This window comes from Halteromyces radiatus, assembly GCF_025201355.1.
Source record: "Halteromyces radiatus strain CBS 162.75 chromosome Unknown BX664scaffold_4, whole genome shotgun sequence".
NCBI lineage: Eukaryota > Fungi > Mucoromycota > Mucoromycetes > Mucorales > Cunninghamellaceae > Halteromyces > Halteromyces radiatus.
Window position 1 is genome coordinate 292087 of NW_026251690.1, and position 23576 is coordinate 315662.

General features: G+C 32.6%; 11 protein-coding genes across 11 annotated transcripts; 7 read left to right on the forward strand and 4 right to left on the reverse strand.

Moving 5' to 3' along the window:
• Window positions 1–165: 165 nt before the first annotated feature.
• On the reverse strand, window positions 166–2655 carry BX664DRAFT_365193 (phytoene dehydrogenase; the record flags this gene model as incomplete). Its single annotated transcript, XM_051548454.1, has 3 exons — window positions 166–168; window positions 805–1960; window positions 2069–2655. 3 exons carry the CDS (start codon window positions 2653–2655, stop codon window positions 166–168), a joined length of 1746 nt encoding a protein of 581 aa, XP_051399591.1.
• A 569-nt stretch (window positions 2656–3224) lies between these two features.
• BX664DRAFT_331285 (lycopene cyclase) lies at window positions 3225–5434 on the forward strand. The gene is made up of 2 exons (XM_051545111.1): window positions 3225–3839; window positions 3922–5434. The coding sequence occupies exons 1-2, from the start codon at window positions 3441–3443 to the stop codon at window positions 5359–5361; spliced, it is 1839 nt and encodes a 612-aa protein (XP_051399592.1). The 5' UTR covers window positions 3225–3440; the 3' UTR covers window positions 5362–5434.
• Window positions 5435–5863: 429 nt separating this feature from the next.
• Window positions 5864–6985, forward strand: BX664DRAFT_120244 (uncharacterized protein). The gene has a single exon (XM_051539752.1). It carries the CDS (start codon window positions 5896–5898, stop codon window positions 6778–6780), a length of 885 nt encoding a protein of 294 aa, XP_051399593.1. The 5' UTR covers window positions 5864–5895; the 3' UTR covers window positions 6781–6985.
• A 147-nt stretch (window positions 6986–7132) lies between these two features.
• On the forward strand, window positions 7133–8624 carry BX664DRAFT_296085 (Alpha/Beta hydrolase protein). Its single transcript, XM_051542184.1, has 4 exons — window positions 7133–7363; window positions 7462–7586; window positions 7665–8125; window positions 8200–8624. The coding sequence occupies exons 1-4, from the start codon at window positions 7142–7144 to the stop codon at window positions 8259–8261; spliced, it is 870 nt and encodes a 289-aa protein (XP_051399594.1). The 5' UTR covers window positions 7133–7141; the 3' UTR covers window positions 8262–8624.
• A 162-nt stretch (window positions 8625–8786) lies between these two features.
• Window positions 8787–9692, reverse strand: BX664DRAFT_358398 (uncharacterized protein; the record flags this gene model as incomplete). The annotated part of the gene is made up of 2 exons (XM_051548035.1): window positions 9354–9692; window positions 8787–9304 (listed from the first exon to the last, which is right to left on the reverse strand). The coding sequence occupies exons 1-2, from the start codon at window positions 9556–9558 to the stop codon at window positions 8787–8789; spliced, it is 723 nt and encodes a 240-aa protein (XP_051399595.1). The 5' UTR covers window positions 9559–9692.
• Window positions 9693–10199: 507 nt separating this feature from the next.
• BX664DRAFT_120262 (transcription initiation factor TFIID 23-30kDa subunit-domain-containing protein) lies at window positions 10200–11146 on the forward strand. The gene is made up of 5 exons (XM_051539753.1): window positions 10200–10254; window positions 10363–10520; window positions 10608–10672; window positions 10802–10910; window positions 10978–11146. Exons 1-5 carry the CDS (start codon window positions 10236–10238, stop codon window positions 11065–11067), a joined length of 441 nt encoding a protein of 146 aa, XP_051399596.1. The 5' UTR covers window positions 10200–10235; the 3' UTR covers window positions 11068–11146.
• Window positions 11147–11161: 15 nt separating this feature from the next.
• On the forward strand, window positions 11162–12272 carry BX664DRAFT_331293 (uncharacterized protein). The gene is made up of 3 exons (XM_051545112.1): window positions 11162–11532; window positions 11588–11718; window positions 11771–12272. The coding sequence occupies exons 1-3, from the start codon at window positions 11238–11240 to the stop codon at window positions 12035–12037; spliced, it is 693 nt and encodes a 230-aa protein (XP_051399597.1). The 5' UTR covers window positions 11162–11237; the 3' UTR covers window positions 12038–12272.
• Window positions 12273–12433: 161 nt separating this feature from the next.
• BX664DRAFT_331295 (uncharacterized protein) lies at window positions 12434–14564 on the reverse strand. The gene is made up of 8 exons (XM_051545113.1): window positions 14302–14564; window positions 14087–14239; window positions 13928–14022; window positions 13760–13901; window positions 13504–13680; window positions 13262–13450; window positions 12845–13172; window positions 12434–12769 (listed from the first exon to the last, which is right to left on the reverse strand). Exons 1-8 carry the CDS (start codon window positions 14531–14533, stop codon window positions 12649–12651), a joined length of 1437 nt encoding a protein of 478 aa, XP_051399598.1. The 5' UTR covers window positions 14534–14564; the 3' UTR covers window positions 12434–12648.
• A 651-nt stretch (window positions 14565–15215) lies between these two features.
• Window positions 15216–16634, forward strand: BX664DRAFT_331296 (uncharacterized protein). The gene is made up of 3 exons (XM_051545114.1): window positions 15216–16035; window positions 16128–16183; window positions 16268–16634. The coding sequence occupies exons 1-3, from the start codon at window positions 15513–15515 to the stop codon at window positions 16478–16480; spliced, it is 792 nt and encodes a 263-aa protein (XP_051399599.1). The 5' UTR covers window positions 15216–15512; the 3' UTR covers window positions 16481–16634.
• A 764-nt stretch (window positions 16635–17398) lies between these two features.
• On the forward strand, window positions 17399–20794 carry BX664DRAFT_331299 (uncharacterized protein). The gene is made up of 6 exons (XM_051545115.1): window positions 17399–17880; window positions 17942–18245; window positions 18336–18368; window positions 18479–18784; window positions 18852–20078; window positions 20152–20794. Exons 1-6 carry the CDS (start codon window positions 17500–17502, stop codon window positions 20649–20651), a joined length of 2751 nt encoding a protein of 916 aa, XP_051399600.1. The 5' UTR covers window positions 17399–17499; the 3' UTR covers window positions 20652–20794.
• Window positions 20795–21671: 877 nt separating this feature from the next.
• Window positions 21672–23389, reverse strand: BX664DRAFT_365196 (Septin-type guanine nucleotide-binding (G) domain-containing protein; the record flags this gene model as incomplete). The annotated part of the gene is made up of 10 exons (XM_051548455.1): window positions 21672–21693; window positions 21864–21999; window positions 22140–22236; window positions 22290–22385; window positions 22453–22570; window positions 22635–22772; window positions 22840–22921; window positions 23004–23132; window positions 23198–23294; window positions 23363–23389. 10 exons carry the CDS (start codon window positions 23387–23389, stop codon window positions 21672–21674), a joined length of 942 nt encoding a protein of 313 aa, XP_051399601.1.
• Between the last annotated feature and the right edge of the window lie 187 nt (window positions 23390–23576).

A 23576-nucleotide genomic window follows, 5' to 3' on the forward strand; every position in this document is an offset into this window, starting at 1 on the left:
TTTTTCTCTTCACATCAATGTATCGATGTTTCAAGGGTGTAGGTCAGCACAACAATAAAACTTCCCCCTCAGTCCACATAGTTGGAATTTTGACAGGTTTTTTTTTTTTTTTTTTTTTTTTTTTTTTTTTTTTAAGCAACAGTAGAAAGAAATATTAATCATAGTTCACTGATAAGAAATAATCATGACATTATGCATAATACCATGCTTGCAAAAGGTAAAGTTCCTGAGGCGGGTAACTAGATTATCCTTTCTCTTCATTGCCTAGCTGCTTTTGAACACATATGTTCTCATTCCATTTTTCTTTTTTTAGTAACGTACACTGACATAGAAAGTTTTTGTACGATATGAAAGAACCTTGTTTTATTATTTGAAGGGAAGCATGAACTCTAATGATTTCCTTTTGAAGCTTACGTTCATATCCAACTGTCTCACCTTTCGCTTATTGTCGCCTACCATCCCATCACCCCATCATCATCCCATCATCATCATCCCATCATCATCCCATCATCCATTTATCCATTCATCCATTCATCCATTCATCCATTCATCCATTCATCCATTCATCCATTCATCCATTCATCCGTTCATCCGTTCATCCATTCATCCGTTTCATTATAATCTGACTTTTATAATAATAATAAAAAAAAAATCTACAAATTTGATTGTTTATTTTCGACTTTATGTATAAAATATAAGAAGAGATAAAAAAAAAAAGATCACAGAAAGAATAACGATGATGATGATGATGACAGATCAAGAAGAGGATGATCCATAATGAGTTCCAAGACAATCAACAGCCACAACTCGGAAGATACTAGGAAGACAAGAGTTGATATAGGATGCAGCAGTTGTATGGTCATCAGGGAAGTTAACAAAAAAGGCCAATGTCAGACAAAACAGAGCGAAGTACCACAATATCGTAAAAAAGAATCCATCATGATATCCAGTTTCAGGCACATACTTGAATTCATCTTTTTCTATACCTTCATCATGGGTGAGGGAAGAGACACGAGGACGAGGTTGTTGACCAAAGTGATGACATACTTGATCCGATGTAAGTTTGCTTCCAGCCAAGACAATTGGAACACCTGTACCAGGATGAGTAGAAGCACCGACAAAGAACAAATTGTCATAACGACCAGTGGAATCTTGGGTAGATGGACGGAACCAGAGTACTTGAAAGATATCATGAGATAAACCAAGTATAGAGCCACGCCACAAGTTGAATTTTTCTTGCCAAACGCCCGGATGATTCACTATTTCATGATCAATCCATTGTTGAAAATTATTCACACCCAATCGACGTTCCAAGACAGTGAGTACCATTGTTCGTGCGCGTGCCACCAATGCAGAATAATACTCTTCCATTTCTTCCTTGGTTGCTTGACCAGATGTATGTCCAACGGGAACCAACACAATCATGGCATCCTTGTCAGCAGGTGCGGCAGATGGATCGATACGAGAAGGTATATTGACGTAAAAAGAGGCATCGGATGGGAGATTAAGATCTTGGAAGATTTCATCAAAGCTTTCCTTGTAAGTTTCAGCCAAAAAGATATTGTGTACATCCAGCTCATGTACAACTTTGGAGAGAGACCAATAAAATGAAATGGAGGATGATGTGAGTTTCTTCTTGGCAAGTGTTTTTGTTGTCCAACGGCAAGGCGGAAGTAGTTGATGATAAGCGTAAACAAGATCAGCATTGCACACCACAGCATCTGCTTCAATCACAGTACCATTTTCCAAGGTCACACCTGTCACTTTCTTTTGCTGATCATCCGTATTAATTTTGGCAACTGATGCATTGTAGATAAAAGAAGCATTGTATTTGTCTTTGGCAATGGATTCTAGTCTTTGAACCACAGTATTGAAACCACCACGAGGATACCAAATACCTTCAGCAAATTCAGTATATTGTAACAAACTATAAACAGCAGGAGCATCATAAGGAGACATACTTCAAAATAATAAATAAATAAAAAAAAAAGAACAGTAAGATGATGACTGACAACAATGACAATGGGATTTCAATCACCGAGTACCCCTTCCTTTTTTTTTTTTTTACCCCATATACATCGTTTGAAAAGTAAAGGCCATTCGCATTTTCTTTGTTTTGAAATATTTTGCAGCACGAGAATAAATTTTATCAAAGAGATGAAGTCGAATGATTTCAGGAGCATATTTGATTTTGATCATATCCCATATAGATTCAAAGTTGCGTTTGATGGCCATCAGAGTTCCTTTTTCATAATGAACATGAGTTTCTGACATAAAGTTCAAAAATCGAGAAAATCCATCATCACCTTCCACACGTTCCATTTCCGTCTTCATACGCGTCAAATCAGAAGTCAAATGAATCTTGTCACCATCATCAAAGTGTACCTTGTAATTGTTGTTACATCGTATTAAATCAAGATGATCTTCTAATTTTTCATCCAAGTCAGCAAACATATCTTGATATAATTTTGGCATCAAATAAAGAGAAGGACCTTGATCAAAACGATATCCATTATGATGAATCAATGAACATCTTCCACCATTAAAATCGTTCTTTTCCACCACTGTCACCTTGAAACCTTGACGAGCCAATCTTGCAGCAGTAGCCGTTCCACCAGCTCCAGCACCAATAACAATAACATGTTTTTTAGACATGATGATTGGATTTTTTTTTAATAATATATATAAAAAAAAAGAAAGAAGAGAAAGAAAGAAGAAACAAAATGAAAGAAATGGAAACGAAAATGGAAATACTTTATAGGCGGTGATTGAATCTTTTTTTTTTTTGTTGTTAATGGTAGACAATGACCAAGATTGGTAGTAAAAGGAAGATCATTACTTTTTTTTTTTCCTTATCCCTTTCAATAAAATAATACAAAATAAGAATATACTATAAAAGAATAATGACTGGATTTTCGATACCTTTATTGTTTATTGAACTCCTTTATTTAAAACCTTTCCCCTTTCTGATGAAATGATCGATTTAAATATTAGGACCCAACCAATCAAAATGCTCAGATCTCTGACCGCTACTTTGGGAAAAGAGGGGGATCTCTTGTTTTTTTTTTGTTCTTTTCTCTTTTTGTTCTTTTACTTTTACTTTTTTTTTTTTTTTTTTGTCTTTGTTCTACCCTATGCAACTATATCACTTCAGTTTTATCTTATTCCTACTCCTTATATCCGTTAGCAACCCGATATTCATGTCAGAAATGACAACATTCCATTTTTATTTTAAATAAAGACAACATGTTGCTTTTTCTTTTTCCTTTTTTTCCCTCTTTTTCCTTTTTTTTTTCTTTTGTTCCCTTAGACAAGATTCCCTTGTCAATTGTTGACACTTTTTTTTTATTGACATATAATATATATCCTTTTTTTTATTCACTCATTCTCTTAATTCATTCTTTTATTAATTCATTTATTTCGTATTTGCCATAATTATTATGCTGTCTTATATGGAAGTTCACCTTTACTATACTTTACCAGTAGTTGGATTCTTGTTACTTGGACTTCGACCTTTCTATACTTCTCAAGATCGACTCAAATATTATTTTCTTTGTGGTGTGGCCTTTTCGACTGCAGCTCCATGGGATAATTATATCGTTTTTCATCGCGCTTGGTGGTATTGTCCTCGTTGTGTTATTGCAGTCATTGGTTATGTGCCTTTGGAAGAATATATGTTTTTTATTATTATGACTCTGATGACTGTATCCTTTACTAATCTCGTTATGCGGTGGCATCTACCTACTTTTTATCTCAAATCTACTCTATCTTCTTTTCATTCCAAATGTATTCGATATATTCCTATGTTGGCGTTTCTGACTATTGCTGTGAAAGCCTGGGCAAGTGAATATATATATATATATATGGTCACCTAAATTCTAATATCTTTTTTTTTTTTTATTATTATTATTACCATTTTAGTTCGCTGCTGTTCCTGATACTCCTTTTTTTTATGGTGCTTGTATTCTTTGGTATGTGTGCCCTGTTTTCGCTTTACTCTGGTATGGTGCTAGTGAATATATCTGTCGTCGTTGGAAAGGTGTGATGATTTCTGTTATCGTACCTACTTTATATCTATGTTGGGTGGATACAATTGCTATCAGTGCTGGTACATGGCATATCTCTGAACGGACAAGTACTCGACACTTTTTATTCTCACATTTACCTTTGGAAGAAGCTGTCTTTTTCTTTATGATTAATATTGTCTTGGTATTTGCTACATGTGCTATTGATCGTGCGTACTCTATTCTTCACCTTTACAACATCAATCGACAACCATCATCCTCATCTTTCTTAAGCACTGTGATAGATTTGACAAAGGCATTTTGTTTATCCGATCAAAGTTTGGACCCTCAACCTCTGAATGATTTATATACTACTTGGGCTATACTCAAAAATAGTTCTGCTTCCTTTTACACTGCATCAGCCGTATTTCCAAGCAATGTACGTCAAGACTTTGGTGTCCTATATGGTTTCTGTCGTGCGACGGACGATCTGGCGGATAATGAATCTGTGTCTGTGGAACATCGAAAACAACAATTGAATCTTGTTCGAGATTTCATTAATGATTTGTTTACCCAAAAGACAAATTGTGCCTCTGAATTGGATTGGACCCCTTATATGGATTTACCTCATGAATGTTTGGCTTCTTTTCGTAGCTTTGTTCGTTTACGTCATGTACTTCGATTGGAAGCTGTATTGGAATTATTGGATGGTTATACTTGGGATTTGGAACGACGACCTATTTTGAATGAAGAAGATTTGAAACGATATTCTGAATGTGTGGCTAGTAGCGTTGGTGAAATGTGTACTCGTATCCTGATGAACAATGATTTGAAGATGATGATGATGGATCAAACAACATTGGCTTGGACAATAGACCGTGCAAGAGAAATGGGCTTGGTACTTCAATTTATCAATATAGCAAGAGATATTGTGACAGACAGTGAACAATTAAAACGATGTTATATACCCTCAACATGGTTGGAAAAAAAAGAAATGGAGTTGATCAAGACTGGCCATGCAAGACAACTTGGTGATCAAAGATTGAAAGAACTGGCTCTCCGATTGATTCATGCCGCTGATGATCTTAGTCTCCGTGCACGACGTGGCGTTGAAAAATTACCATTGAATTGTCAAGGTGGTGTTCGAGCAGCTTGTGCAGTTTATTGTGCTATTGGTCAAGCTTTGAAACAAGCGGATGATTATCCTATACGTGCTCATGTGAAAGGTTTACAGCGGGTCTGGATTACTCTTCAAAATGTATATGATCTTATTGGAAATAATAAAATGATGACTCCTTCAACTATTAATCAACCCAAAACCCGACAAGGAAAGGTTCGTAGCTTTATAGTTGATTAGTGTGTTTATTATTAGTACTTTTTTTTTTTATAATTATTCTTCTTAGTATAATTCTTTATTGATTTAAGTCTTGTATCAAAAATAAAATCCTTTTTTTTTTTGTTTCTTTTGATTCAATTGTTTGATTTTGTATATATTCATCAAATAATAATAATAAAAAAGAAAATGTGGAAATTTTTTTTTTTTAGACAAAGAAAATGGTAAAAAAAAAAAAAAAAGGTACCAATACAAAGACTCCGCCACTTGTACCACGTGCTCTAAAACAGGGTAGGTGTACTAAAAAAGTGCCGATTATCCCAAGAAAATAGCAAAGTTTGGTTTTTCTTTTCTTACTTTTTTGGAAAAATTAGAAGGACAGGAAGATCTTTTTTTGCTGAGACTGAATTACCAAGAAACCATTTTCTAAGGAAGCAAAAGAAAACTGAGAAAAAAAAAAAAAAAGACTTTATAAAAGTACAATTACCGATTATTTTTTTATTTATTTATTTTTCTTTTCTTTTCCTTTTTTTTTTTCTATCTATTATTATTATTATAATGAAATTACCTTCAATTCATTCTTTACTTAATCCTCCACCATCACCACCAACAACATTAACTTTGGACAATAATGTAAACCAACCACCTTCTGTACAAATATTCCCAGCTTCCCCTATGGAAAATTCGACTTTATCACCCATGTTATCACCAGCTTTATCGTCTAGTAGATCACCTTCTATTAGTTCAGTTGGTTCTATTTCACCTGTTTCTATGAATTTATCAGAATTTCCTCCTATTCATGGTGATGATCCTCCAAGACGATTAGTACATTCAACTCCTACACTTCATCCACGGTCTCCTTCTCATTATTTACATCATCATCGTCTTCATTCTTCTGAAAAGCATCAACAATCATGGTCGTCTAACTGTTATTCCAAGGACAACAATTCTACTCCCCCTTTAGGTACTCTCCCTACTCCTCCTCATTCATTATCTCCTCCACCTTCTATTACCATTTCACCTTCTTCTGATACTCCAAAGATAGCAACAATAAAATCAACAAAAGAAGAAATACCAGCCCCTCCTCCTTGTACACAAATATTTATATCACCAACGGGTCAACCTATTTTGAAACGAAGACGTGGGAGACCACCAACAAGATCACCTGGTTACGATGAAGGTGGTTGGACTTTTTTATCACCTACTGTATGGGATGTCACATCAACAACACTTGGACCTCATCAACATGAACGAAGGACAGAACATGAAGACGATGGTACTATGAATGAATCTATGGCGGCGTTTACAAGTGCAAATATGGATACCGTTTTACCGATGCCCAAGAAGAAACGAGGAAGGAAACCAAAAACTCATATTGAAGGCAATTCTTGTTTTGTATGGAAAGATATATCTGCTGCAAGACGAACTGCCAAGACTCCATGAATGTTACAATTTTATCTTTATTATCATCATCATCATTTTATTTTATTCTTATTTACCTGCATCTTTATTGTATATAGCACTTTAACTTCTTACTATTGTTTATATATACATATACAAATATTCTTTCCCCCCTTCTCCAATTTATTTTATGCTTCTTTTCTTATAATAAAAAAGATACCAATTTTTTTTTTTTATGTTTATCATCCTTTTACTATTTACTATATTTTGATTATTTTGATTAGTTCGCGGGGTTTGGGCACGAACGAAAAAGAAAATTTTTCAATGAATATCATTTTCTTATTTTATTATTTCTTTTCCGCTTTTTTTTTTTTTTTTTTTTTTTTGTCTTTTTCCCTTGACAATGCGACCTTTTCTTTTATTATCACGACGTACATTCACTTCAACAAGATCTTCATCTAAACATATTTCATTGGCTTACGATACTTATCCTTCAAAACTTACCCAGTCAACAACCAAAAAGTCACCCCTTATTATTTGTCATGGTTTATTTGGCTCAAAGCAAAACTGGGCTTCTCTTTGTCGAGCTGCCTCTCAAAGAATAGACCGTGATATTTATGCCGTGGTAAGATAATCTTATATAATTTGTAATGATATTAATCATCATGAAGAACCATGTTATGTTTCTCTTCCTTTTAACTAACCTTTTTTTTTTTTTTTTAGGATTTAAGGAACCATGGTGATAGTCCTCATCATCCTGTACATGACTTCCCTGCCATGGCCGAAGATTTATTAGCTTTTATGGATGAACACGATCTTAAACAACCTATTCTTATGGGTCATTCAATGTAAGTACATGAATATGGATAGAGATATACAAGTGATATTCATTTTTTATATATTTTAATATTATTTGTATGTACAAGGGGAGGTAAAGCGGTGATGATGGCAGCATTACAAGCACCAGAACGAATCAGCAAGGTGATATCTGTGGATATGCCACCAGTACCATTGACATTATCTCAGGGTTTCTCTAACTATATCCAAGGCATGCAACAAGTGGATCAAGCTCAATGTACCAAGCAAAGTCAAGCAGATACTATTTTACAACAATATGAATCCAATATCGGCATCCGTATGTTCCTTTTAACCAATCTTAAACGACAAAACGGTGTACTTTCTTTCCGACTACCTTTATCCATTCTCGCTAATTCTCTCGATCACATTGGTCAATTCAATCCTCCCAAAGCCGTTTATCCTCATCCTACATTGTTTATTGCCGGTGGAAAAAGTCCTTATTATCCTCCATTTTCTCAACATAAAACTCAAATCAATACTTTGTTTCCTCAATCTGAAATGAAGGTGGTACAAGATGCTGGTCATTGGGGTAATTTATTTTTTTTTTTTTTTGTAGTCATTGAAACTTATATATCTTTTTTTTTTCTTCTTTTTCTATGATAGTTCATGCCGAAAAACCTGAACAAGTATTACAATTGATCACTACATTTAGTCAAGATGAATAAAATAGATAAATAGATAGATAGATTTTTTTTTTTAGACTCTTTTGAATATATGTATATTTTGACTGGCTTGATTACATTCATTTTCTTTGTGTGATTCTTTGAATTCCATGATAAATAATGGATTGTGTCTCCTTTCTTGTCATTCCTTTCATGGACAATAGGCCTAAAATAGAGAGCAAATCTGTTTGTATCACCACCATCCATAGAGAATGAATTGTACCTAATTAGGTGGTTTTTTTCCATGATTTCTGTTTGTATCACTTGATTCCGCCGATAGAGAACTAAATTTAGCTTGTTTGGTTTGTTTTGGAAATGGACCGGAAGATTTTCTTTTCCAATAAATCATCCATATTATTCAAAAATATCTTTATTACATATATATATATATATATATATGTATATAATATAAGCCAATATAACACATAAAATATAGAATAGGAAATAGTAACAAATGAATATATTTATGAAATAAATAAAAAAAAATAAAACTAATCACAATAAACTATGATAATAAAAAAAAAAAGGTTAACTAGTAGGAGAGGAAGAGTGAAGCATATCAGATCTTGTAGGTAATAAAAGAGCAGCAGGATTGGTTGAAGAATATTGAATGGCCATATAGTCTTTTTGATGTGATGGTATGATATTAGTAGAAGACATAGCTATGGTGGCACCAGACGAAGAAGAAGAAGTGATAGATGAAATAGAGGGTGATAAAGATGATGATGATGACGATGATGATATTGATGAGGTAGTCCCAATCGAATGATCAATCACACCATTGTTGATTAAAGAATGTGAAGTAAATGGAGGTGGCATCATGATAGGTTGTCCAGGAGGTAAAGGTCGATTCAGGAATTTTAATGTAGCATGTTTGTTGGGATGACAATCCTTGTGAACCCATAAAACATTACGAAGTTGTATCAATTCATCTCGCATGATATTACTTTGTATTTGTAATTGTTCATTGTCATTAGTCAAATATTCCACTTTGGCTTGAAGATTATTTAACCATTGTTTTTTTCTTTGTCTACATTTCAAAGCAGCTATTAAACAATTCAGTATACCCCTTTTTTCATTTTTTTTTTCATTTACCTTGTCGATTCCGTTCTAAAAAGTTCTTTCTCTTTTCTTCATCATCCATATATTTTGATGATTGTGATTTCCGTTTCTTGATTAACTTTTTATCTTGTTGTTGATGACGAGATGTGGCAAATGACGCTTTTGTATTGATTTTATTGGGTAACGAATCGTTGATGACAGGTGGGTTAGAGGGATACATAGAGTCTGACCAAAGCATGATAAAGGCGATCCGGCAATCGTGAAAGGTGGAAAGAAAAGGAATACATAGAAATGTAAAAAGAACAGTATCATGATGTTATAAGAAAGAAATCAATCACACAAAATATATCGGATAATGTTTCGGTTATGCAGATATAAAGTAATAAAAAAAATATCATGTTAGTAAAAACAAAATATTTTATTCCTTCTTTACAATCATCGCTCAAAGTTCAATAGGTTCGCCGAAATCGGCTTTTCTTCTCTCTCTTTTCTCTTTACTTACCAGAATCCCAGTATATATATATATATATATATATCGGTAGTAATGGTTAGTCAAGTTTGAGGTTGAGCTTGTTAAAATGGTCAAACGAGATAAATTATCATTATTATAAAAATTTTAGATCAAATGGATTGAGTTTTTTTAACAGAATACAAGTCATAGACTATAATAATAGTAATAAAAAGGAAAGTTGGACAGGAAGATCTCAAAAGAAAATCAATGCAACAATAAGAAAAAAAAAAAAAAAGAAGGCAGGAATAGGGGAATTCCCTCTCCGCTTCCTGTGACTTGCTGCTTATTCTTCTCTTTTCTTTTTTTTCTTTTTCTTTTTCTTTCTTTAACGTTTTGCACATACTTTTTTATAACATAACATGTCTGATCCACAATATTCACCAGGAAACAATTCTCTAACGCCAATGGATATCGACGTAAATGGTAATGCAACCACACCTGAAATGAATACAACCACTTCCACTGAATTTCATAGTCCACATCAAGCGAAAACCATCAAACAAGAAACCTCTTCTAATACAACCACTTTAGAAACACGACCATCACAGCAACAAAAGAAGACTTCTCAGCAACCTGAAACTCTATTGAAGGCAACCATAGCAGACCGTGCTTCTAAACTTCCCGAAACTGATAAACGAGAAAAGTCTTTGGCTGAATTTCTGACGAAAATGGATAACTATTCACCTATTGTAAAGTAGAAAACAAAAAAAAAAAAAAAAAAAAAAATACCAATATACTGAGAGACTATTACTTTTTTTTTCTCTCTCTCTCTTTAGATACCTGATGCTGTTACAGATTACTATCTAAGTCGAGCTGGTTTTGATTGTGATGATGTTAGAGTGTAAGCAAAAAAAAAAAAAAAAAAAAAAAGAATAGATAGGATATTACAAAGGATTATATATTTTTATAAATGACTAATTGTATTCTCTCTATTTATTGGATGAAACATAATGGGGGGATATCTCAATAGTAAACGACTACTGGCACTGGCAGCACAAAAATTTGTTGCAGATATAGCTACTGATGCATTCCAATACTGTAAAGTTCGACAATCTGGTAATCGAAGTAAAGTGGGCAAGGTAAAATAACAAAAAAAAAAAAAAAAAAAAAAAAAGACAATGAATATTAAACAATATTTTTCTATAGGATCGCAAAACAGTATTGACAATGGAAGATTTATCAGCTGCTTTATCGGAATATGGTGTTAATGTCAAAAAACCGGATTATTATTCCTAGTTTAGTTGATTGTACATAATAAAAAAGGATATTCTTATGTTGTGTACTTGATTATGCTTTTTTGTATTTAAATCTCCACTGCGTTTCATCTCTTTTTCTTTTTGTTTTTTTTCTTTTCTCTTTTTTTCTTTTTTTCTTTTTATTATTATTATCTTATATATTTATATACCATGACCTCACTTGCCACCAAGTTTATGGAAAAGAGGGTCAAGAAGTACGCATCAGTACAAGCAGCAGATATTCTTAATCCAAAACAACAATTTATCAATGATCCCGAAATCAAAGCAGCCCAAGAAGAAGCCGCCAAGACAACCAAACGACATTGGTGGAAACGACAACAACAACCTGATATTATTCTTAGTGAACGAGATCGTCAAGTACTTCGAGCTGTCAAACGTCGTGCTACTTATCTTGATAAAGGTTGTTCTTGTTGTTGTTTTTCTTTTGGATTTGATTTTATTATAGGTAAAATGAAAAGAATGGTTTATCAATCCTTATTATTATTATTATTATTATTTAGGCTTGATTCCTGGTGTTGGGGATGCCATAGGTTTGATTTTGGGGTTGGAACTCATCAAAGTGGCATCACGCGCTGATTTACCGAAACATATTCAAATACAAATGGTTATCAATGCAGTGATGGATTTCTTGGTAAGCTTTTATATATATATATATATCCGTTACTAATATGATAAAATGATAGATTGGATTGACACCTTTTGTAGGCGATCTCTTGGATGCTGTCATCAAAAGCAATTGGCGCAATGCAATGATCTTGGAAGATTATTTGATGTTACGACGACGGGATGAAATCAGAATAGAAAGAGGTCATCATAATGAACCTAGCGGTAGTGGTACGTCAAATGAACCAGCACAACAAGTTGATTTACACAATAATGGCTCTCCACCCATACCAAACGAACATCATTTGAAAGGTAAACCTTATGGCTCTTTCTTACCACGGTTTTGATCTTTGGTGATATTTATAGTTACAGCCGGATGATTCCTCATGTGTTTGATGTACAAAAACAGATTCATTCACTAAATCTTTATATTTTTTTTCTACCTGTCATCTTTTGTGTTACATCAATTCATTTTTTTTTTATCCCATTCATCAATGTTGTTCTACTTTACATCCTCTCTTCACATATAATGTTTGAATAAAAATACGCTTGAATTGATACTGATCTATCTTTAAAACTTTTTTTTTTTTTGACAATTGATTCTCTTCATTTAATCCATGAGGCATAATGTTAAGCTTATTTGTTCTCCTCAAAACGGAACTACTTTTAAAACCGTCCACGCTATGGACACAAATCACAAGTTTCAGCCTTTATCCCGTCTTCACATATTACTCATCACCTCATTTATAAATTATAGTCAGTCATTCGTTACTGTCCATCCATCAAATCATTCATATAAAAAATAACATACTTTATTGCTAAAGAAGACATAAAGGTAAATATAAAATATACAACCGTTAATATATGTGATTAAAACTAATTTAAGACACAATGGAGTAAAATATAAAGTTATGTGAATAGTGAATGGAGTAGGATACAACAAAAAAAAAAAAATCCATCATTCATTATTTTCATTTTCGACATCTTTCAATGCCAACAATGTAGAAGAAGGTACCAATTGAGTAGTAGCATCTTGTAGTGCCATAAATGAGAGCATCCAATGTACCCGATGAGTTGCCCTAAATAACAATAATAATAAACAATGAGAAATAATAATAATAATAATAAATGATTGATCGATAATATCATTTTACCAAATTCCTACTTGCCACCATTGTAATTTTTCATGTTCTTCCAAATGCTTGATTACCCGGAGTCCATCATATAAACGTAACCCAATAATGTTGTTACGAGTACATCCATACTCGGAGATAGATTCGTCCAATTGTTGCTTTGATTGTTGTAACAGAGGAATATGCGTGGTACGTACATATTTTGTGTAAATCGGTAATGTCACAAGATCAGTCAAGGAACGATAAATAAAAGGGAATCGATAAGGTGAGGTGAAGGGTGAGTATCGAATATGAAGAAGCATAGCGGTGAAGAGTGATGTTAACCAAGAATATCCGTTGCTATGAAGCGCTATAGATATACAAAGAGAATGAGTCAATCGTTTTCTTTCTTTCTTTCTTTCTTTTCTTTTTTTCTTTTTTTTTTTTTTGCCAACTTACTAGACAAGGTGTTAAAGATCGTAAACTTGTTAGGATATTGACGATTTTCCTTCCTTTGAATAATATTTTCCTTTTTAGTCTGTTGTGCTTTTTCTGGGGACTTTTTAATTGCTTGTTCTTCAGTGATTCCAATGTCTTGTTGATTTTCTCGTAGTAATTTCTCCAATTTTTCCATTTCAGGTGTCAAGTCTATAGAAAATAATAATGATATTGAGCCATTCGTTATTTCTTTTCATTCTCACCTTTTGTGTTTCCAGAGTTTTGTAATTGTTTCAATTTTCTTGTTTCCCGGCGAGTACTTTCAGTCATCATATCGTGTTCATTGAAAACAGGTTGTAAATGAATACGGGATTGGGCTGAAGGAGGAGCTTGATCCAAATCTTGGCTAACAGCATCTACATACGATTGAGTAAATGGGACTATATAGGAGAATATATGGATGGATGAGGAAAAAAAAAAACATACATCATCGATCTTTTTTTTTTCTTTACAACTTACCAGATTGTTTTGTTGCATCCACGACTTGTGTCGATTGATTTGAGATAGATTGTAAAGAAGCCAGAGTATCGGAGCCGAGCCGTGTCTGTTTGGTGGATGATTCGAGAGAAGGGAAGGTGGTACTGTCATAAATAGATGGTGGCTCAGTCATTTCTTCTTCTTTTTAACTTGAACAAAAGGAGGAGAAGGAGGAGGTGATGGAGCAGGTTTGGAAGCCATCTTTGCAAAACTTGCTGAAGGAGGAGGAGGAGGAATCCTTCGCGCTTTTATAAAAAAAAAAAAGTAAATATATATATATATATTGAATCAAAAGTATATTATTATTACCTGAAGGTTGTTCTTGTAATTCTGTTATAGAAGGAAGATCAGATAGATCATTTTCTTGTGGAGTTTGTCTTTCAACTGATTCTTCCAAAGTAGGGAATCCTTCATGAGAAGAGACATCGGCATACGATCTTGAAGGATTAGGAGGTGTGTATTCTATTAAAACAAGTCCATTAGTTTTTTTGTTTTTTATGAAAAATATTTATTTATTATTTTACCTGGTATTTGATGATCTAACAGTTTTCCTTTAATTTGTTCAGCTGGGGTAGGATTATTTTCCAACAAGTGAACTTCTTGACCAGCTGTATCTGCATAAGATGGTTTCAAAGAACTATTTTGTGAAGGCGAACGTTGATCGACTTGATCCAAAGACGATTCCATGGAGATATTATCATTTTTAAAAGTTGTATTATCTTGTAAGTTTAAAGGTGGAAATTCACTAGGATTCATACTTTTGTCGTTATTGTTGTTAAAAAAAAAAAAAAAAAAAAAGAAAAAGAAAAAAAAAATAGCGAATGGGTCTCAATTCATTTTTTTGGTAAGCGCGTTATTATTATTATTATTTTTTTTTTTTTAGTTGAGATCGGGGTTTGGTTCTTTTTATGCGTTTTTTTTTTTTTAACATGTTGTCATATTCTAGAATGTCTCGTTCAATAGAGAAAGAAAAAAAAAAAAAGAAAAAAGTTACCATCGTTTTTGATCACCATGTTTCTAAAATAGTATTAAGAATGAAATGGAAGAAACTATATATGATATTTTTGTGTAACTATATAATGTAGACTTCTCTCTTAAACGCTCAAGCCAAAATGCATGTTTTTTTAGCTTTATAGATTCACTGAGTTTGAAGGCAAAAGAAAGTCTCCCTCTCTCTCTTTTTTTTTTTTCACCAATTTATTAGCATTTTTATAATAAAAAAAGAAAAGAAAGATCAATAATATATATTTTGATTACTCTATTCCAAATATGAATAATATTCAGGATTAAAATTTCTTTTTTCTTTCTTCTTTTTTTATTATTTTGCAATGAAAAGCAAAAAAAGGGTCTGGACGTCCTCCTCTCTCTCTCTCCCTATGAAAAATAAAATAATTGATTTCCCTCTTTTTTTTTTTTTCCTCTTTCTTTTTTTTTTCACTTTTCGTTCACTTTTTTTTTCCTTTTCTCTCTTTTTTTTTTCTTTCTTTTTGTCAATCTTTCCAAAATACTTTCCAGTATCTTATTTTTATTATTCTTCATCATTATCATTTTCAAATTGAAACGTACTTCACCCATTTCCACACCATCCTGTCCTGAAACATATCGACATTCCAAACGAAGCAAATCAGATAAAATAGACAATTCCAACAACGAAGAGACTGACAACCAAGTAGAAGACCAGTCATTAGTTCAACAACAAAATTCATTCACTACTTTATCTCCGGTGTCTCCCTCAATGGAAACACCTCCTTCTCATGAAAAGTCAAGGTCTCCACCTCGCTATACTCTATCCACCAAAACGACACCAACAACAACAACTACCACAGCCACAACTCCTGCTATATTATCACCTAGTCGAACAAGAATACAACAACAACAACAGGAAGAATCTACTATTACTTGTCAACCCACCAATTCTTCCAGTAGTCAATGTAGTAGTTCCAAGAAACGTCCATTACCAAAGGAAACATCTTCTTCAAAGAATAATACGAAAAATGATTTTTCAATCGAAAAAACTACCAATAATACAACAACAACAACTCAATCAGTACCACCAGCTTCACCAACAATAATAACAACACAACCAACACAATCACCATTATCATCACCAACAACAACAACAGTAATATCAACTACCTCCTCACCATTATCGTCAACTTCACCTCGACCAAGTGCTCCTTCTTATGATATTTCCCAGGTTACTCATGATGCTGCAAATTATATGTTCAAAGTTTGCCTGGATTCCAAAGGAAATATTGGTAACTATAGAGACAGTATATGCATAGTGTTTTTTTTTTTTTGAATTGTATGTCTGACTTTTTCTTTGTTTTTCTTTTTCTTCTTTTATCAGCTGCTTTATGTTACCTTCCAACAAGATTTCCCACTTTGGTTGAATTTTATCATACAGTAAGAAAAACGAAAATAAAGGAAAGAATGACATGATGATTATATCTTGTGATTTGTGATATTGATTTCCATATTTCTTTATAGGAAATACCATTCGCATATCGACATTTAGGTATTGGGGATCTATTGGTAAAACGTGCATTTCAATGGGTGGAACAATCAAACATGTTGGTGATCCCTTCTTGTCCTTTTGTTGTACGATACTTGAAAACTCATTATCCAAATGGAACAAGTGGTGATTGGAAATTCATAATGACTGATGAACAAACCGGGTTAAAAAAAAAAACTACCTCATAGGAGATGATATACTATATAGATAGATGTGCGAAAGGGACCACTTGGTTATTATCACTTTTTTTGTTTTTGTTTTTTGTTTTGTACCAATGTTTGCTTGTATATCAAATTTTATAATTTAATAAAAAGAAAATTATGTCTCCTTGTTCTATTACTATTTTTTGATTGATTTAAAATGAAAAAAGTTCTATATTTACATTATTATTATTATTATTATTTGTTTATCGTATTGCCATGTGTTCACCTGATCTATACTTCTTTATAAAAAAAAAAGGAATATTTGCGGATAGACATGTTACTCAGACTGTTCAGACGGACTGATCGTTCATCAACAATAATTAACCCCCTTTATTATTATCATGTTTATTCATCATGATGATCATATACAATTATTATATATTATACTTATTTTATGTCTTGTTGAAATCTTTGGTAAAAGAGTGAAAAATGCGTGTATGTCAATATAAATGTTTTCATCAAATGACCTGCATGATCTTTTATTTTCAATATGTCCCTTTAAATTTAAACCCAGCATAATTATAACAGTTTTTTATCTCATGAATCAAACGGGTCTCTTATTTTTCTATCTATCTTTATAATACTTTTTTCTTTTATCATAATTTTTAGTTATTTATTATTATTACTATTATTATTATTATTATTATTATTATTATTATTATTATTATTATTATTATTATTATTATTATTATTATAGAATGATGATAATATAGCTTCCAATCAACTTTTACTCTCTTCCCCCAAATGGCATACCTACTTACTCTCGTCTGTGCTTATCCAATCATTTTTCTTCATCGTTATATTTGCCCAGGTTTTCACGTTCCGCTGACTTAAACTTTTTTTTTCTTATTTTTAGTTTTTTCTCTCTCTCTTTTTTTTTCTCTTTGTCCTTTTTCTTTACTGCTTCTTTTTTTTTTTTTATTATCCTCTCTTTTATTCATTGATAATTATCAAAGAAAGATATCTATATATATATATATTAAATATATATATATTTAGAAATAATGACTGCAGTGACTTCTCCTACTTATACTCCACCTATGCCTTCATCATCACAGAACACTACTAGTCGTAAGGATCAAGTCATCACACAGAATTCGTTGAATATACCTTCACCTACTCCTATGGAAGATAATAAAACTATGCATCGTAGTCATTCAACACGAAGATCCGATTCTCTTCATCGTAAAGCAAGTAATATTAGTAGTAATAGTACTCAAAATACATCATCATCAAAAGTTCAGGAACTACAACGACGGTCTTCTGAACCAAGAAAACAAGCAGTTAGAATTCAAAATTATGTCATTTATCGAAAAACCATTGGACAAGGTAGTATGGGCAAAGTCAAATTAGCTGAATGTTTGACAGATAGAAATCAACAAAAGGTAAATAATTGATATAATATTAAAGTAAGGAATTAATCATTTATTTATTTTATATATATAGTATGCAGTGAAAATTATGCCCAAGGTGGATCTAAACAACGTTCTTGTGACCAACGAAAAACCAAAGGATCCAAAAGATACCCCGAAGGAACGTGAACAACGCACGGTACGAGAATTGGCTATTATGTATTTATTACGACATCCGAATATCTGTCAACTCAAGGATTGGATCACCGAAGGAGATTATTATTACATGTTTTTGGAATATGTGGATGGTGGACAACTCTTGGATTATATCATACGTCATGGCAAATTACGTGAAAAACAAGCTAGAAAGTTTGCTCGTCAAATCGCAAGTGCTTTAGGTAAAAAAAAAAAAAAAAAAAAAAATCAACTTTACAATGTCAAATAAACTGATCCTTTCTCCCCCTCTTTCTCATTACATATATATTTAGATTATTGCCACAGAAATTCTATTGTTCACAGAGGTAATGGGACACGAGTAATTGAAATCTTATTTTGGCTTAAATTGGCTTGATCCACACACAACCCATTTCCTTTTCTGGTAGCTGACTTTTTTTTTTTTTTTTTTTTACAGATTTGAAAATTGAAAATATTCTGATCACTAAGGATGAAAATATCAAGATCATTGACTTTGGTTTATCAAATATTTACTCACCATCAAAATTACTCTCTACTTTTTGTGGATCACTCTATTTTGCTGCTCCAGAATTACTCAAGGCAAGACATTATACTGGTCCTGAAGTCGACGTATGGAGTTTTGGTGTTGTTATCTATGTTCTGGTATGTGGTCGCGTTCCCTTTGATGATACAAGTTTACCAGCTCTTCATGCCAAAATCAAATCTGGTATTGTTGATGAATACCCTGATCATCTCAGCAAAGGTAAAAAATTATATATATATATATATCCAATGGAACTGATTTTATTCTATTTTTTTTTTTTTTTTAGATTGTGTTGATTTGTTATCCAAGATACTGGTAGTAGATCCCAAGAAACGTTTGACATTATCCGCTGTTGAAAATCACCCATGGATGAAAAAAGGATATGAAGAACCTATTTACAGCAATATACCCCAACGACAAGTATTAGAAACTGTGGATATGGATATTGTTAGAGGAATGCATGGATTTAGTCTTGGTGATGAACAATTGATACGATCGAAATTAGAACGACTCATCAAAACTCAAGAATATAGAGAAGCAGTTAGCAAAATTGAACAAAATCAACAATTGGAATGGCAACGACAAAACCAGACACCAATACCTCGTTGGCGACGAAGCATCACTCCTATTGGTAGGAAATCTGGGCAAACTGATGATGATCCTTTATCTCTACCAGCTATGTATGATCCGCTACTCTCTATTTATTATTTGGTCAAGGAACGAAAGGAATACGACACTAGAAGGCAGTTGGATATGGTGGAAAATAAACCTCTTTACCACTCAGCGGGTGGACTCAGCAGATCAACAAGTACAGTGGCTACTAGACCCAAGGCTGTTAGTGCTATTGATGGCAACGCAAGTACGACTCTGGTACGACGAAAAACCGACGGATCCCGTAGCTCACCTCGTGTTGCTCAAACCTCCGGTGACCCAATCGCTCTCGATCCTGATCTTACGACATCCACTCATCAGCGTAAAGCATCAACAAGTAGTCGTCTCGGCCGTAATAGTAGTGTACGCTTATTGACCAGATCAGTCACTGAACGCACCAACAGTATCCGTGAAAAAAGCAAAAGTGCTGTCAAGATTCTTGGTTCCATGTTACCCAATCGTCCTTTGATGTTTTCTGATGTGAAACCCAAACCAGCATCCACCTTGACTACCAATGCTTCAGATGTAGGTCCAACTACTCCCGATTTACCATCTCCCTCTTCATCCTCTCGGTCTACACCACCCAAAAAATCATATCAACAGTGGTTACATTCTGATCCTCATGCTGATTATCCAACCAACAATAACAAGAAGAAGAACATGGAAAACAACAAATCTTCTTCTCCTCCATCAGTTCCCAAACATTATCAACAAACCCGTCGTTCATGGCGTCAATTATCTCTTATTCGACAAGGAGGAAACAATCATCCATCTATGGATCAAGCGACTTTGACTGAATCGGTATCAACAAATGAACTTGTATCATCTGTTCAACCAAATAGATTTTCTGAAAGTGATAAAGGTAAAAATACAATATTTCCCTAATGTCATTCATTCACTCTTTTTTTTTTTTTTTTTTTTTTTGATGTATCTAGATCGCCTCAGTAATATTCAAGACACCAATGATACACCAATGATCAAATTCCATTTCAATCGAGGCACTCTCTTTCGTAGTGAATCAGCACGACAACTCATGGCGGATTTACGGCATGTACTTGTGGGAATGAACATTATGGTACAAGACGAGGTGTCGCCATTCAAATACATATGTCAATGTCACTATCCAGAATGGACGAAATTCATGAAACAACAACAACAGCATTTGGACTTATCATCTCGTGTGGACAGTCGATGGGATGAATCCTTGGATGATCGACAACAACCTCTTCTTTTTACCGTCATGATCTATCAAGCACGTTGGGCTCATGGTCGATATGGGATCAAGGTCAAGGAAAACAACATACCTCAAAAGGATGAATCTACTGTGGATACTGGCTTCCCTTCTCGTATTTATAGAACCGTACAACAAACTTTGGATACAGAATTGGATCATTGGATTCGTACTCGAAAGTTATCATTAGCCATGGCTTCCTAGGAATTGATTGACACTCCTTTATATATGCTCTTATTTATTACTAGTATACTTTATTTTTATTTACCATTATTACTATTATTATTATTATATTATTATTATTATTATCTTTATTATTTATATTACTTCTATTTATCTTATTGTTGTTAATGTATTTTTTTTTTTTTTGGCTTTGTTTGAATAAAATAAAATGAAAAAAAAGCAATGGATGAAAGGAATATCCCAATGTCACCATTGCTTCTACACTGCTATCTCTGATATGTATTGACCAATATGTTTCTTTTTTTTTTTTTTTTATTTTTTACAATGATTTCTTGTGATCATCATCAAAAGATAGGCTCTTTTTTTTTTTTATTATTGGTCTTGTAATAGGATCGAAGCAATATACTTATTTTCTCTCTTTTGTATGCAGGGGAGAGGGTTTATCAAGATGATGATGAATACTTATGAGGAACGGGTATGAAAAGATAGTACAGACGAAATTTCACTGTATTTTTGTCTTTATGGCTTTTCCTGTTTTCATTTAGAAAGTGTTAGATAAATCATAGAAACCTTCTTTAATAAATGGATGCATGTCAGAGCATCTAAGAAAAAAAAACACATGAAAGAAACGTGATGATTATCCAATTTACATGTGAATGATATACATTTGAGATGGTGATTTTTCATAATAATTCTCTACTGATTCCATAGAAAGATCATGATGAAAGAAAATGAATCATTGGGTTATTAAACCATCGGTAAAATAAAGTGAGATAAACATATTTTTGAAAAACTACCGGATAAAATATTTTTATTTGATAAAAGGGGAGTAACTAGTATAAAGGGAGGAAGTTGAAAAAAAAAAGGGATAAAGAGAAAGAGAAAAAAAAAAAAATAAGACTAAAGGATAAAAAGGTAAAAGTAAAAAAGAAAAGAAAAAAAAAACGGTATATCAAAATAGGGAAACCATGGTTATTTTTCTTTCTGATGTAATAAAGTAAAATTTAAAAAAAAAAAAAAACACCATGTATAAAGAGGGCCTTAAGCAAAAGCAGCAACCGATCTATGACCAAAAAAAAAAGGAATTATTATTTTCAACTATATCTTTTTGTTTTTGTTTTTTAATACCTAGCAGAAGATGGAGCAGGACTAGCGGCATTGGAAGGAGATGCAGGGTTTGCGGTGGGGCTAGGAGAAGTCATAGGTGAAGTAGTAGTAGAAGGTTGAGCAGACCCCTTGATAGCCAACAATTGTTTTGCACGGAAAGCCTCATAGTGAATCATTGCTGTGGTTTCAATCAAGTCTTGTAAATGAGTTCTTGTCAAAAAGTTACGAAGATGAACAAATTCACAATGGTTTTCGTCTTCAACTATAATAATTATAAAAAAAAAAAAATGAGTGAATGATAGAAGGTTCTTCTCCTATTTTATTTCCCTTTACACTAAATTTCTACAAGTCCCCTGTATTCTACTCCTTTTTTTTTTTGTCTTCTTCTTCTTTGATACATACCACTGATGACACCCCAACGAGTTTTACGTCCACGAACAGCTTTACCATCAATGACAACATTACGTTCAGATCCAACAACAGCAAAAGGAATGAGTTCCTAAATCCAAAGATTGGTTAGATAATACAAGATTGATAATTATATTAATTTACCCTGATGCTTTCATTGAGAGATTGTTCTTGTTCATCATCTTCTTCACTAGCATAGGGGTAGAGATTGATATTGTGGAAATCTAATTCAGCCTTGATCTATATATATAAAATAAATAAATGATGATTAAAATTCAATGATTATATATATATAATTTATACTTACTCTTTGTCTAAAAGCTTCACGTTCTTCCAAAGTAAGAGAATCAGATTTGGCAATAACAGGAACAACATTGACAACTTCAGATAGTTTTTGAAGAACAACAATATCAATAGGTTTAAGACTATATAAAAATAATAAATGAATATGATGATAACGCGTATTTTTTTTTTTTTTTTGTGATTTACGAGTGACCAGAAGGAGTAACAAAGAAAAGACAACAGTGAATTCTTGTATCTTGAATATAACGTTCACGTTGAGCGGTCAATTCTTTACGAAGATAAGCAGAATGTTGATCCTTAATATATTTAATAATAGGTTCCCAACTAAAAATAATAATTATTTTTGGTAAGTAAAAACTATACATATATATATATATATATATATTCTTACCAATTTTCATTATTAACTTGGTCACCATAACCGGGAGTATCAACAATATTCAAACGAAGACGAACACCATTTTCTTCAATCACTATATACATATATATAAATATATAAAAAGATGATATTAGAATTATAAATATATATAAGAAGAAGAAGGAGATGAAACTTACAATGAGAAACAGCTTCAATTTCAGTTGTTTGACGAGAAGGTTCATCAGCATCCAAACGACCTTTACTTTCAATAAGATGAGAAGCAAAAAGGGTATTAACCAAAGTAGATTTACCAAGACCAGATTGTCCTAATAATAATTATAATATTTATTTTAATATAAAGAATAATAAATAAATAAATAATAATATTTACCAACAACCATAACATTAAATTGAAAACCTCTTTTAAGAGATTTCTTTTCAATTTGTTGAGTAATGGTATCAAAACCAACATAAGAGTTTAAGCTAGTCTATAATAATAATAAGAAATATATATTAATAAATAAGTGAAATAATAATAATAATAAAAAGAACTTACAGGTTGTGTTTCAATGATTTCAGCCATAATAATATAAAAAAAGTGAAAAGGAGTGGGAAGAGATGATGAGAAACGGGAAAAAAAAGGGTTAACCTTTCAAATATAAAAAAAAAAAAAAAGAGAAAAAAAAATGAATTTATGAAAATTTGAGAAATTCACCCAGTTGGCCAATCATCAAAGGAGGGGGGGAAAACTTGGTACTACCATGAACAAT

Excerpts from the sequence above, each read along its gene's own strand:
- BX664DRAFT_331299 (XM_051545115.1), top strand. The coding sequence starts at position 17,500 with ATGACTGCAGTGACTTCTCCTACTTATACTCCACCTATGCCTTCATCA. Across the intron at positions 18,369-18,478 it reads AAATTCTATTGTTCACAGAG|ATTTGAAAATTGAAAATATT; the intron begins GTAATGGGACAC and ends TTTTTTTTACAG. Across the intron at positions 20,079-20,151 it reads ATTTTCTGAAAGTGATAAAG|ATCGCCTCAGTAATATTCAA; the intron begins GTAAAAATACAA and ends TGATGTATCTAG.
- BX664DRAFT_296085 (XM_051542184.1), top strand. The coding sequence starts at position 7,142 with ATGCGACCTTTTCTTTTATTATCACGACGTACATTCACTTCAACAAGA. Across the intron at positions 7,364-7,461 it reads ACCGTGATATTTATGCCGTG|GATTTAAGGAACCATGGTGA; the intron begins GTAAGATAATCT and ends TTTTTTTTTTAG. Across the intron at positions 8,126-8,199 it reads ACAAGATGCTGGTCATTGGG|TTCATGCCGAAAAACCTGAA; the intron begins GTAATTTATTTT and ends TTTCTATGATAG.
- BX664DRAFT_331293 (XM_051545112.1), top strand. The coding sequence starts at position 11,238 with ATGACCTCACTTGCCACCAAGTTTATGGAAAAGAGGGTCAAGAAGTAC. Across the intron at positions 11,533-11,587 it reads TGGATTTGATTTTATTATAG|GCTTGATTCCTGGTGTTGGG; the intron begins GTAAAATGAAAA and ends ATTATTATTTAG. Across the intron at positions 11,719-11,770 it reads ATGCAGTGATGGATTTCTTG|ATTGGATTGACACCTTTTGT; the intron begins GTAAGCTTTTAT and ends ATAAAATGATAG.
- BX664DRAFT_120244 (XM_051539752.1), top strand. The coding sequence starts at position 5,896 with ATGAAATTACCTTCAATTCATTCTTTACTTAATCCTCCACCATCACCA.
- BX664DRAFT_331295 (XM_051545113.1), bottom strand. The coding sequence starts at position 14,533 with ATGAATCCTAGTGAATTTCCACCTTTAAACTTACAAGATAATACAACT. Across the intron at positions 14,240-14,301 it reads GTTAGATCATCAAATACCAG|AATACACACCTCCTAATCCT; the intron begins GTAAAATAATAA and ends TTGTTTTAATAG. Across the intron at positions 13,173-13,261 it reads GATCTTTAACACCTTGTCTA|CGCTTCATAGCAACGGATAT; the intron begins GTAAGTTGGCAA and ends GTATATCTATAG.
- BX664DRAFT_120262 (XM_051539753.1), top strand. Across the intron at positions 10,673-10,801 it reads GATTGTGATGATGTTAGAGT|TAAACGACTACTGGCACTGG; the intron begins GTAAGCAAAAAA and ends ATATCTCAATAG. Across the intron at positions 10,911-10,977 it reads ATCGAAGTAAAGTGGGCAAG|GATCGCAAAACAGTATTGAC; the intron begins GTAAAATAACAA and ends ATTTTTCTATAG.
- BX664DRAFT_331285 (XM_051545111.1), top strand. The coding sequence starts at position 3,441 with ATGCTGTCTTATATGGAAGTTCACCTTTACTATACTTTACCAGTAGTT. Across the intron at positions 3,840-3,921 it reads CTATTGCTGTGAAAGCCTGG|TTCGCTGCTGTTCCTGATAC; the intron begins GCAAGTGAATAT and ends TTACCATTTTAG.
- BX664DRAFT_331296 (XM_051545114.1), top strand. The coding sequence starts at position 15,513 with ATGGAAACACCTCCTTCTCATGAAAAGTCAAGGTCTCCACCTCGCTAT. Across the intron at positions 16,036-16,127 it reads GGATTCCAAAGGAAATATTG|CTGCTTTATGTTACCTTCCA; the intron begins GTAACTATAGAG and ends TTCTTTTATCAG. Across the intron at positions 16,184-16,267 it reads TGGTTGAATTTTATCATACA|GAAATACCATTCGCATATCG; the intron begins GTAAGAAAAACG and ends ATTTCTTTATAG.